The sequence below is a fragment of the Accipiter gentilis genome, chromosome 25 (assembly GCF_929443795.1).
Source record: "Accipiter gentilis chromosome 25, bAccGen1.1, whole genome shotgun sequence".
NCBI lineage: Eukaryota > Metazoa > Chordata > Aves > Accipitriformes > Accipitridae > Astur > Astur gentilis.
The window spans coordinates 20,822,496-20,835,795 of NC_064904.1; the positions used below are offsets into that span (position 1 = coordinate 20,822,496).

The following is a 13,300-nucleotide window of genomic DNA, read 5'->3' on the forward strand; positions in this document are numbered from 1 at the left end:
TTCTCTGCAGTTGAAGAGCAACATCTAAGGAATGATTCATCCAAATCTTCCCATAGTTGCTTAAAAGTTACTGTTTTACAAACACTGTATGAAGAGAACACACTCAAGTTATTCTGACATTCGCAGAAAGTTTTAACGACAATATTTCTAGAATAAAGGTTCCTCTTCCACAGGAAAATGCATCTCTTGGCCTTGTCAGAGCAAAGCCGTTCAGTAGGCATGTTTCAATATTTATTTCTGCTCTGAATGTCTCAGATTAGTAAAGGGTTTGAAACTGATGATTTTTAAAATGTGGATGAAGGTTGCATAGGAGACGTAAAGTGATACCTGCAAGCCAGTACCTTCTTCCAAAGCCTGCTGCTGCCTTTCAGGCTGCTCCTCACGCTGTACATTGCATTTAGCGGTCTCTTGAAGCCTAGTCTAGATCATTTCTGCACTCAGTAACTACAGCTGTCTTGTTTTCCCATTGAAACTACATATAACTGCCACAGCGGTGCACTTACCTATCACCCAAAGAGATGCCCAGTGTGTAATTCACTCTCGGGCAGTCAATACTGCTTCAAAAATAACAGTGTAATGTGCTCCCTCCAAGGCATCACGTGTTCCAGGGCATGGGACACCTAAAGACTTCTCAAGGGATTTCTGGTCCATGCTGTTTCAACACCCCAGTCATGGACCAGCTGACAAGACATGAAATAAGGGTGTGTGGATACTCTTTCAAGTATTTTGGTACCTTCACCAGGAAAAAAAGCCAGGAGTTAATCCCTAGAATACACTGGCTGAAAAACTCATTAAGAGAAAGCACAATTCGCATGTACATAGAAGGGTTTCAAAATTTAATAAGTTGACACAGTGAACAATTCAAGAATCTTTAAAACATGAGTGTTAAGAAACAAAGTTTAAGTCACATATTTAGAAAAAGACATTTCTTGTATCACAAAGAGATAAAACCAAAAACCATTTGCTCTGGTAAAAAAACAGCAATGCTGCTCCCTGCTTGAAGTGACAATGCTGTTAACAGAACTTGTTAAAAAGAAGCACCTGGAATGACATGACCAGTTTTGAACTGCTCACACCGTAATTTCTTCTCATAGCAGCCTACCAAGTTGCTCTACAGTAAACAACTCGGGAAGAGTCCAGTCCAGTGATACAAGTCAACATAGTCGTCTTCTGTGGGCAGAGTTCAGAGCCTCAAGTGTAAGCAAGCAAAGCAGTTTGATACCTTCCTTCTCCTAGCAAGAAGAAACCACTTACACCACAAAACAAACTGTCGCGATACTCCAAACTAAGTCATAGTAATAGGAAAAAGAAAGCAAAACGCATTCTAAGGAAGATTCATTCAAGCTAAGCATCGCTTTTTATTCCAACCAAAGAGAGATTCTAGTGGTGGAGGAAGAGTCAGGCCACCAGATCAGGCTGACAGTGCCCCCTCACTGCAAGACTGACATTTGCTCTCTGCAGTGAATGCCCTAGGACAGCACGTGTGGGTAACAAGCAGAAAACAACTTCAGGCTCCTCTGTCACTGGACAGAACTTCAGGCAGAGCTTTTGTGCCCGATAATAGTCACCCGTTACTCTGCAGGTACCGATCCAGGAACTGGGAATAGCAGTCTAGAGAACAGAAGTAGCAGATGATGGGTGCTTCCGTACCTCCCATGTTATCCACGAGGACCACGGTGTGAGCTACGTGATGGAGATTCATGGTCACCGTGATCTGAATGAAGCTGCTCAGACAGGCACTTCCGCACTGGCATGTTTTAGCCACTTCCAGATCTTCACAAAGGTGAGAAGGAAGGAGATGACAACCATAAGGGATTCTGTTGAACAAGAGGAGTAAGTGTGAATTCACTACAAAATTAACCACTGTCACTCACACACAGTGACACGCCATATGCACCAGTTGGAAGAAATGCCCTTCTGAGATCATAGACAAGGCAAATTTGAAATTTTGCTGCTTGCAATATTGGACTGGTTAGGAATTAAACACCACTTTCCAAGACAGTCACTAAAAACATGCAACCATGTTACTGACCGCTAAGTACCAAGGACCTGAACTCCAGAAGACACTGCAACAAGAACCAGGGAGTTCACACAAATCATAACAGCCTGTATTACAATGATAGAGAATTAGAGAATTAAAAAGAAGATTAAGAATAATGAGACAACTGGGCACATATCTGCTCTTCCCTCACATTAGCCAGGAAGATCACTGTATTTCATCCTGGCCTGACAAAGCACCCACCATGTACTCCTCACTCTCTAACATGAAGAAGTGGTAGCAGCATAAAAACACCGTATCCAGAGGAAACAGGAGATAAAATAAGCCTTTTTACAGTCATACTACATTGCAGGCAATAAATTAAGGTTCTCTTGAAATACCGCTCTTTTTGTCCATCGTGTCAATAATGACATCCAGAGACAGGAACAAGAATTGCTTCTTGTTAAATTCACAGCAGAGCAGCATTGTGTTTGGGGGACTAAATAAATAATTTCCCTGAAGTACTTTGTCCTGTTAACTTCAAAGCATGAGTATCCCCAGTGCCCAGCTGTCACTCGAGACTGGCAGAATAGGTCTCACTGACTCACATCCTGACTACACCTACATATTCCCAATTCCTTCTACATACCATCATTCACATAGCTGAGACTCCTATGGGCTTTTTTTCACCACCTCAATTTCAGGACATCCTTTCTTCCGGTCAGGAAAAGCATAATCACAGCTCTGGTACTTGCCCAGAATGCCACTATGAAGACTGATTTCCAGACATTTGCCTTCGCATCTTCCCTCCTTCTGTTTTCTTCCTTTCTCAAGGTTTTTACAGCCCATCATCACTCCTGTTTCTCATTCTTTGTTAATTCTCACCTCCAGCGACTATCAGACAGAATGTCTGTTGCCCACTTGTTAGACTTTTTTCTTTTCAGTTTAAGATAATCAGGACCACTCTGACCAATGCTGTCTCCTAATAATCACAGACCCATGGGCAAGGGGACTGTTTCCATTGCCCCTTGCCCCACTGAGACTCCTGGAGCAGAAAGCCTTTTCTGTTCTGTGTGATGCCATTTCCTTAAAGCCTGCTGCATGAGGGCCAGGGGCTGGGTTAATGACTAGGTATCCTCAGGTGCTCCGGTAACGTAACTGAGCAGCAATATCTGACCAGTGTTGAGGGATTATATTCTCTAGAAAAAAACAGGCCTTAATAATATTCATATCCAAACCACTGCAATTTATATAAAGTTGGGAAAGGAGATGCGTGGAGTTTAATTACTGTAATAAAATCAGCAAGGTCAGAAGTGGGCAAGATTTGAGCCAGAACATTTGGTTGCTCAGCTCATTTCCAGGGTGTGCCCTGCGTGCCTGTGGACACCTTGAGCACAGGCTTCCGAGCAATTAACCCAGGTTTATGGGGCACTCCCCACCCCCAAGGCAGGAACGGGCACAGAAGTAGATTAGGAACACTTCAAGTCTGTCTGTCTCTCACCCCCTTTCCGTACCAGTGACTTTTCCACCTTCTTGCTCCCTTTCCACCCAGAACAGGGTGGGAGTAGCAGCAGCTGGTACCAAAGGATCACAGGCAGCGGCATGCAGGCGGAGCTATGTACCCGGCGTGGGGGGAGAAAACTGATAAGAAGCAGGAGCCTGGCAAGGATGAAGTTTACTTGGTGAAACAATAATTTTAAAGTTACCTCAGAACTGTGCTTCTCTGCATAAGACAGAACACCCTCACTCCAACACCAAAGGAAATTAACAGCTCAAGGAAAACCTAAGGCAGGAGAAGCCTGCAGTAGGTAATGCCAACTTCAGCGTGACATTTGCCCTCTGAGATGCCACCTTACGTTATCTTTCTAACACTGCTCAGCTTGGGTAAGGTCCCATCTAAAGCAGAGGCAGACCAATCTGTGACTGTAACTAGGAGCTGTATGGTAGAAGGTCACCTTTTGCCAACACGTTATTCTCACATGGGAAGGGACAGAGACAGGCTAATGGGTATTATACACAGTTTTAGCATACTTTAATGTGAGCACAAGATGAAGGGCAACCACGTTTGAAAGCAATTTCCAAGCTAAAGCCCCACACAGAATATGATCCGTGCCACAAAATCCACTGTAATGTAAGCTTCTCAATACAAAATGCCAGAAGTAGTTCAGGATTGTAGAACCGATTCTCTTTTCCCCATGGTTGGGCAAGAATATTATGTTAACGGCGCCCCCATTTTGTGGATAAAAACATTTCAATCTATATCTTTCTGTAAACGCTTCCCAGTCATCAGTTTACTATGGGAACCTGCGTTATCCTGTATAACAAAGGCAAGATTTTACAAATGGAATTCAAAGCAACTTTAACCTTATGATTCTTAATAGGTGAAGAGCAATAGCCACTGGCAGGAAAAAAAAAAACACCCAAATCAGGGAAGTTTACACAGGTTTGAAATGGAAGGTACCCATCATGCTACTCTTACCTGTAATTTATGGTTGCTCTTGCAGCACACTCTAATAAAGTCAATGGTATTTTCAGTTGTATGTTGGGAACAAGCGGATTAGGCTGTTCAAAAGGATTTCCAAAGAGATCCAAGTTCTCAAGACAGAGTTTCCTAAAATCACTGGGCAAGAAAGGAAGTTTGTTCCGAGCTGCTGACAGAAAGCGTAAATGACCTAACTGGCCAATCTTGAATGGCAACCTAATCAACTCATTGTCATCGAGCTTTAAATTAACAAGTTCTCGCAGCTGGCAAAACTGAATTGGAAGTGCTTTAATTTTGTTTTGGCTGAGGTCCAAGAATTGAAGTGATTTCTGAAGGGTGGAGTTGCACAGAGCCCCACTGAAGGACTCCAGGTGATTGTCATGCAAATTAAGCTCCTGAAGACAGACCAGATCACCAATAGTAGCTGGCAGCTGCTTAATATGATTATGGCTCAGGTCTAGTTTTCGGAGTTTCTTCAAACAAAGCACACGCATGTCGATACGAGCGAGCTTGCAGTATGAGGCTTGGAGATGTTCGAGGGAGTAAGGAAAGTTTTTGGTGAGAGGATAGTCCCTTCTTGAAGTTATGATCATTTTTGTCTTAGGTTTTTCAACTTCCGAGTTCTTTGCTGGTACCAATGTTGAGAGAGGGAGAGCTCCTATGTCCGTCCCTTGGTGAGCCAGTCTCACAGCTGAAAGGAAATTCTTTAAATTGCTGGCATTTGCCTACAGGGAAACACAAATGTGGAATTAAAAGTTCATTATTCTTGTGCTTATTTGTACTAACACTTTCTGAACTATTTTGTACATGTATCAGGAGATACTAACTGAGCAGGGCAATGAAGTGGGAAACAACTCTGGCTTATTAGGTCGACGTGCTGTTTACAGTATTTAAGAACAAATGGCATGCAATTTGAATGAGAAGTTACGACCTCTCTGAATAATCTAGATCAAACAAACTGCGCTGCATTACTCAGAAAAGGAACAAAGCACTGAATTCACAGCTGAAAATAAAGTACAGAAAAAAAGCCTGATGCCCTGTGATCTTCCTAACCTGCAACACAACAAAGGCACAGTTTATAAGAAACACAAACAGGGAAATCGGAGATCTAAAACTTGAGGCAATCATTTCTGAAAGTTGCAAGGAAGGAAAAGGATGGAAGCTGAGGTTAAATTTAACATAAAGGAAAGTGGAAAGCTTCAAGGCAGGTTAAGTAAGTGCTTCTGGTCACGCACAGCTCTGGTTGGTTGTGCCAGCATCAAACACGAGGATAATTATTTGCAGTCCTGCAAACAACTGACTAATTTTGCTTTAGGTGGGATATAATATAATGGCAGAAAGGACAGAGAGTCAAATGAATGGAGTATCAGATGACCTGTATTTTAAATAAAGGTCAAGAAAGCTGTGATACCTCTGTTGTACTGATACAATTAAGTTTTATGAATAACAGGGTGACCAAATGTTTCTCTTCTAAATTTCCCAGCAACTCTCTACTCAAGCTGACCTGCAGCTGGCAGGCACTAAGCTACAAAGTGAATTCTAAAATAAAAAGCATGATGCATCCATGCAAGTAAAAGTCACCTCTCATTGCAGGAAAGAACAAACTTGGGAGTTTTGGCATGGCTCTGAGAGTCGAGAGGTTTGCACTCTGTTCCCAGCTTAACTTGCCCAAGCCTAGCGACACCTGTTTCTGTGCCTGAAAGACAATTTTTTGCTCCTAAATGTATTTGTTTATACCAAATTCTAGAGGGTCCAGAACTAGCTTACATATGCTATAAGCACCTAGCACAACAGAGCAAGGATCCTGGAGACTTCCAGATGCTTATGTGATAGAAATAAAGACAATAAAAGTCAAACATACTTGACTGCATCAGTAACCTAAAATGGTTGTTTTCCTTCAGCATCCCATGCACACCTAGTCTCTTAACTCCTGATGTGATGCCCTCCAGAGATGGGGAAGCTGCACATCAAAACCCTTTGTATCCAAGACCACCAACATTCATTATCTCAGCCAATCTAACTAAAACATTTAGCTATAGAACTCCCTCTAACTACAGGCAGATTTGTCATGGTTCCGAGGGTAATAAGTAGCTGACTAAAATTGGAAGTAAGGAGAAAAAGCCCTCCAGATCTGAAAAGACAAACTAAAATAAATAACTATACATTAGAATTAAGTTACAGGCAATATTTCTTTGCTCTCAAAGCATGAGGCACAACAGATACCTCTGTATCAAATCTCCTCCACAATACCTTCATAAAGGCAATGTAGTATCTGTAAACCTGTTGCTGAGAAACCTTGAATACATTGAGAAAAATACCAAGACACATCTCAGAAAATAAAAAGCAAATAATTAGTTGGAAGAGCTCAGGACACAATTTTCTGCCACAAGTCTGCAGTCTCAACCGCAGAAAAGATGTTGGGAAAAGAGGTTAATCTGCATTGATGCCTTACAAGTCTCTTGTTTCAGAGCTAAATGAATGATGACAAGGCAATCAGAGATTACACGGATTTCAGACCTTGTGTGCAACGCAGCAGGCACAGGCTTGCTGAAGGAAAAAACCCAACACAGTGACTTTATTATTTTTGCTTCAGGGTTGAATGTTCCAGACCGATGTTTCTCAACTTAATTTCTGATGTGGCTGAATGCAGCAGATTGCACCGCCTGGCAGAGTACAAAGAGTGGGATTTTGCATGGTAGCTGCATGCAATCGGTATAGTCATACCTGGAAATCTCTTTTCTACAAAGCTTTTATCCATCTTTGAGAGTTAAGAAGCCTTTCTGTAAGGAAACAATGAAAGACTAGCAGAAACACTACAGAAAAGTTATCAAACATGTTAAATTGGGTTTCCGGATTTGAAGCGTTTAAGAGCAATATATGGTATCCCTGGCTTTGGAAGAATTTAGTGGATTTGATCCTGGAGCTTGACAGTATGAGGGTGAGCCTTATGTTAAAATGGGCAGCGAGGATCCAGCCTCCTTGGAGCAACTCCGGTCATTATTCTAACTCCTGTTTCATTAGATTTGGTTGAGACTTTGTTTTCAGTCTAACAACGCTGTGGACTATCTCATCATACAGAAAACAACAGATGTAGTTGTTAACTGAACTACTACCCACACGGAAAGAATGTGTATCACACGGTTTCCTTACAGGCCCTATAAATGGTCTAAATTAGATCTTGTAGCACTAAGAGACAGACCTTTCCTCTCCAATTTTATACTACTAGTAGATAGATCCTCTTACAACAGGCCTGCTTGCTCTGAGATAAACTTTTTGACTGCTCACACTTCAGCAGAAATGTTCAGAGGAAAGGATGCAGAACAAGAAGATATTCTGGATCTAATGCGACATGCATGACTTTTCTTTTTTTGCAAGATACAGAGCACATTTGCTTCTGACACACACAAAAAATTAATTGGATTTGGACACACACACTGCTTCTTTTCTATTTAGCCCTTATAAGGCGAACTGCTCTCTTCATCAAATTAAGGCTGCTTTCCTTACCACCACAGCCTTCACTCTTGGACAGACAAGGTATTTCCAGATCACCATAGCACTGTGCCACATTCTGCAAAATCTTGGGCTACCACAACTATATTCAGGCTTATATTCAGCTATGGGCCTTATACCCAATAAGATAAGTGCTTTTTCTTTCTTGCTGGGTCATATTTGTTTTCTTTTCAGTATGTCACCGTCCTGAGTACAGATTCATTCACCTTGTTTCTCAAGCAGACCTTGCAGCCTGCCCCGAGCGCCACTCCACTCTGGCAAGACCGTTGTCAGTGCCTGTTGCAGCTGCAGTTTAAACACACCCCGTGCGTTTCTCTCTAGACAGGCCCTTTGAGAAAATGTTCTGCTTCTGAAGGAGTAAGTTTCACCACTCATGATTACATTTGCTCAGTCTGACATCACTGAAATTATTAAAGGATCTCCTTCAGGCCAAAGAATCACAGTTGCAATAGAAAGTCAAAATGATTTTCCAAACAGGCCATCAATATTATTTGCTTTTATTTACACATCCTAACTCTAAGGTTTTAGAAAAGCTGTCCCGCTTTCCTCTTCTACAAGGCTACAAAAGACTTCTGCAACAGGCACAGGAAAAAAACTTAATAAGATAAAAATTGCACGTTAATACATGTGGCGGGGTTTTTTTTGCGAGTTCAACATTACTAAAAACACTTTACAGCTTCCAAATGTCCTATAAATTGTAAATAAATACATTGGTGAGTTCTACTCTCAGCTAAGCATTAAGGTGAGATGGTGCCTGTACCGCTGATCCACACCACGTGTCTCCAGCTTTGAAAAATCACAGTGGGCACACTGCTTGTCCACTAAGACAAGAGTATTCTCAATTTTTTTTCACTGGAAAGACTATAAGCAGTAACTGTTTCACAGAATTTACAGCCAAAGAGCAAGATGTTGTATCAGAGAAATGAAAAATTTTGGTTTTCTCTAAACAAGCGATGAAGAACAACACGAAAAATGGACTTTTCCGCTCCTGCTGTTTCTCCAGGGGGAGCAGAAGGAGGGAAAAATCGGAACATGGCCCTGCAAAGAAGCTGGGCCCAGCCTTCCTGGCGCAAAACCTGTGAGCGCCCTTGCATGTACTTCCCTTTTTGCTGCAGCCTGCTGAGGACGTTTCGTACTCGTTCATGCTCCCTCGTTTACATCTCCTACGCCAAGGCTGTGGCAGGTCCAAGAAGACCGTTAAGACTCGGTCGCCGTACGGGACCTGTGGCACCGACCCCGAGCAGACAGACAGACAGACCGACCCACTGAGGCCCACCCAGCACGGTCGCGGAGCAGACCCCGGCCAACCACCCCCCCTGCCCCCTCCACACCCCCCTCGGATTCCAGCAAGGCACCGATTCCTCCCCGGTGTCCCGCCAGCCGCGACCCCCGCACCCACCTTACTGAGGCAGACATCCACGGCCGGCTCTCGCAGACGGACGGTGGCCTTGCCCTCCTCCACGAACCGGGTGAAGAACCGCTCGATGTTCTCCTGCACCTACGGGGCACACCGGGCGCTCAGCAGCCGCGGCGGGACGAGGGGACCCATCTCAGCCCCCGGCCCCGGTCTCCCCCCCCTCCCCCTCCCCAGCGCCGCCATCCCCACCTTGTAGCGAGCACCGACCCGGTCCCTCGCCGTGCACACCATGAGGTAAACGCCGCCGCTGCCGCCTCCCCGAGCCCGTCCGGGCGGACGGCCGAGGGAGAGGAGGGCCCTGGTACCGCGGCCGCGGCCCCGTAGCCCGCAGGTGGGCAGGAGCCGGCTGACCACCTCCACCTCACACTGCAGCCGCATCGCCGCCGACCAACGGCCCCGCTCAGGGGCGGAGCGGGGCGGCGGCACCGCCCGGGGGCTTCCCGCCCTCTCCGCGCACGGGCGCCAGCCGCGATGCCTGGCTCCCCTGACTCCCGCAGGCAGGCAGACCGACCGACCGACCGACCGCCGTCGCCGGTCAGGGGGCGAGGGACCGTCCGGCGGAACGAGGATCGCAGGGCGGGAAGGGAGGGCGGCGCTACCGGCAGCCGCCGGCAGCCCGAGCGAGGGGCCCTCAGCGCGGGGATGTGCGCCGGAGCCCCCTAGAGGAGGCGCTCGGCACCACTCGGCTCGGCTCGGCTCCTCTCGGCACCACTCGGCTCGGCACCACTCGGCTCGGCTCGGCCCCTCTCGGTACCATTCGGCTCGGCTCGGCCCCTCTCGGTACCATTCGGCTCGGCTCGGCCCCTCTCGGCACCACTCGGCTCAGCTCGGCCCCTCTCGACTCGGCGGGAAAAGCCGCCGCCGGCGGCGGGTGTGAGGGGACATGGAGGGAACTGGAGGGACGGCGGGTGTGAGGGAACATGGATGAACTGAGGAGACAGCGCGTGTGAAGGGACACGGGGGAGCACGCCTGTGGGCGCGCTGGTCCCTCATGGCCCCTGGGCTCGGTGAGCGGGGGCTGACACCAGGTGCGGTGCACCGCCCGTGCTGGCAGCAGTGAGGAGCCCAGGCCAGCGTGTGAGGAACACGGAATGGGGCAGGCGGGTTGCCCGGCCTTGGTGGTGAAACATGGCTGTTCACCGGGGCGAGTGGCTCTGTGCCACAGGTCCAGCACCATGGGCAATTTCTGGTACGTAACAGAGCGACACAAGTTTTACAAGAAATCCTTCTGCGTGTTCATTTGCAAAGGTACCAGTGCTCCTTCTGAAGTTCTGCCTGGCATAAGCGACAGCAGAAACGGCTGCCAAGTGACAGAGCATCACCTCAGTGATGGCCTCCTGTCCCCAGCATGGCGGTGCTGGCTTGGCTGAAGGGCAGGTTTGGTGCTAGAAGAGGCTCAGGTAACACCAGCAGAAAGAACAGTCGTCGGTGTTCAGACACCAAGGTTGGGTAAAAAGCCACGTTCATCTGTTGTGACATGCAGTTGGCATTTGGTTGATTTAGATGCCAGCATGACACTTTATTGTCCACCTGCTCCGGGGGTAAGAGGTGGCTCAGATGTTGTGGCAGGAGAACGTGGGGGCTTATGAAAAACTCATTACCAAAGTAACAGGGAGAAATTCAATAAAGTGAAAAATGTGAAAAATTAAAGAATTCATGATGTAAAAGTGGATTGGTAGAGACGGGGCGGGTTGGGAATCTCCGATAGTGAAATGTCACCATCCGGGAAAGAGTCGCTTTAAGCCAGGGTGTGGTGGAAATGGGAATAATACCACAGAATATAACAGAACTCCTGTCTCGAAGGTGCAAGGCAATGCCGTTTGGTGAGGGGACATGGCGGGTGAAGGCATGACCGCCCTCACTGCTGGTGCCAGCGGCCCCTGCCTGAGGAGTCCGTTTTCACTGCACTCACCAGAGTCAGGAGAGTAAAAAAAAAAATAAAAAATCAGTGGATCCTTTCAGTATTGGCTCTCCACATTTGTTTTTTAAGGAGTCAGGCTTTTACAACGTGCTCTCCAATCTCATTTTTAGAAACCCGCTTTTTTTATTTTTTCCTCTGGAATCGGACCATGCGCACACAGCAGAGGTGCCGCCGGCCGCCAGCAGGGGTCGGTGCGGGGCGTGCGCGGGTGGACCGCGGTGCCGGCGCCCGTCCGGCAGGGGGCGGTATAGCGGCGGGGGGGTCGTGGCGAGCGAAATGGCGGTGGCGGGGCGGTGGAAAGGAGCCGGCGCCTCTGCGTGTTGCAGCGGGTGTGGCGAGGCGAGCAAAAGCGGGCGTCGGCAAAAGGAACCCGCGTCTCTCTGTGTTGCCCAGGCTACGCTGCAGTGGCTATTCACAGGCGCGATCCCGCTACTGACCGGCACGGGAGCTTTGACCTGCTCCGTCTCCGACCTGGGCCGGTTCACCCCTCCTTAGTCAACCTGGTGTCCCCCGGCTCCCCGGGACTCACCATATTGATGCCGGCCTTAGCGCGGACGCCCGCTCGGCATAGCGCACTGCAGCCCAGAACTCCTGGGCTCAAGCGATCCGGCGGGCTCAGCCTCCCGAGTAGCTGGGACTACAGGCACGCGCCACCGCGCCCGGCGCTCACCGCCCCGCGATGCCGCCTCTACTGCTGCCGCGGCGCTGACGTCACGCCGCGGAGGGGAGGGGGGGCGAGAGAGCGAGCTGAGCGGGGGACGCTTCTGCGCAGGCGCCGCCTTCCGCCTCGGTCGCGGTGCAGGCCGGGATGCGTGGCAGGGTTGATTAGCGCATGCGCCCGCCGCCATCTTCCTCTCACAGCCAGGCGCGCAGCAGGCAGCATGGGGCACCAGCAGCTCTACTGGAGCCACCCCAGGAAATTCGGCCAGGGCTCCCGCTCCTGGTCAGTTCGCGTCCCGAGGGCCGTCCGGGTGGTCTTTGGGGCCCCTGGGCCGCCACAGCTGCCTCGGTCTCTCCTTTTCTCCCTACCCCGCCCCGCCGCCATTACGCGCCCTGACCGGCCTTGCTTTCCTTCTTCCCTCACAGCCGCGTCTGCTCCAACCGCCACGGCCTCATTCGCAAGTACGGTCTGAATATGTGCCGGCAGTGCTTCCGTCAGTACGCCAAGGACATCGGTTTTATCAAGGTGAGCGCCGGCACCGGGGCCGGACGGGAGGGGCGGGTGTGCTGTTTCCCGCTGACTACTCTCGCTTTTCTCGCTCTTTTGCAGCTGGACTGAGCGCCGGGAGGATGAGGCTGTTGCCAGAAGCTTCCGGGGCTTCCCTTGGCCTCCCCGACACGTCTGCAGCATCTTGGCGCAGCCCTGCTGAATAAATAGTTTCTCTGCCCGACTGACGTGTGCGCATTTGCCTTTTGTAAAGGTTCTAATGGCTACAGGGCCTCTGCTCCTTGGCAGTGGCCCTTTCAGAGGGGTGGGTGCTGCACTGGGGGCAGGCCTAAATGAGCTTGCCCTGCCGTTCTTAGCTTTCCCCATGTGAAACCGGGTGGCCTCAAGAGTGCTGATGCTTGTGTGATGCCACTGAGCCTTCAGGTTTGCAAGCAGAGCAGTAGAATGGTCTGCTTAAAGTGACTGGTAGGTGAACGGCCAGGTGGTCTGCTGGAGTGCAGCTGCCAGTCATGACAGACTTGCCCGAGTCAGATCCTTGCAATCTCTGCTCTTGCTAATGTAGAAAATGGTGATGTTGCAACACCTCTGGTGCGGTGCTGTACCTCAAACTTTGTGCCCAAGCCTTCCTCACTTTTTAGGAGGTCTAGTGCTTCAGGCTGTGGGGAAGGTTAAAACTGATGCCGAAACAAGGTAAGGTGAAGGCATCCTGAGCTAGTGGCAGGTGTTTGCTGGGGCGTGTGTGTAATGTGGTGTGCAGTCTGAACCTCCTCCTCCTGAAGGAAGCAAAATATGGTTGGAGCCACGCACCCCTTCCACTTCATCTG

General features: G+C 48.7%; 2 protein-coding genes across 2 annotated transcripts; one reads left to right on the top strand and one right to left on the bottom strand.

The window, feature by feature from the left end:
* Positions 1 to 815: 815 nt before the first annotated feature.
* On the bottom strand, positions 816 to 9,941 carry LRR1 (leucine rich repeat protein 1). The gene is made up of 4 exons (XM_049828625.1): positions 9,577 to 9,941; positions 9,370 to 9,468; positions 4,458 to 5,185; positions 816 to 1,817 (listed from the first exon to the last, which is right to left on the bottom strand). The coding sequence occupies exons 1-4, from the start codon at positions 9,763 to 9,765 to the stop codon at positions 1,565 to 1,567; spliced, it is 1,269 nt and encodes a 422-aa protein (XP_049684582.1). The 5' UTR covers positions 9,766 to 9,941; the 3' UTR covers positions 816 to 1,564.
* Positions 9,942 to 12,117: 2,176 nt separating this feature from the next.
* RPS29 (ribosomal protein S29) lies at positions 12,118 to 12,699 on the top strand. Its single transcript, XM_049828619.1, has 3 exons — positions 12,118 to 12,251; positions 12,395 to 12,494; positions 12,579 to 12,699. The coding sequence occupies exons 1-3, from the start codon at positions 12,190 to 12,192 to the stop codon at positions 12,585 to 12,587; spliced, it is 171 nt and encodes a 56-aa protein (XP_049684576.1). The 5' UTR covers positions 12,118 to 12,189; the 3' UTR covers positions 12,588 to 12,699.
* Positions 12,700 to 13,300: the final 601 nt, after the last annotated feature.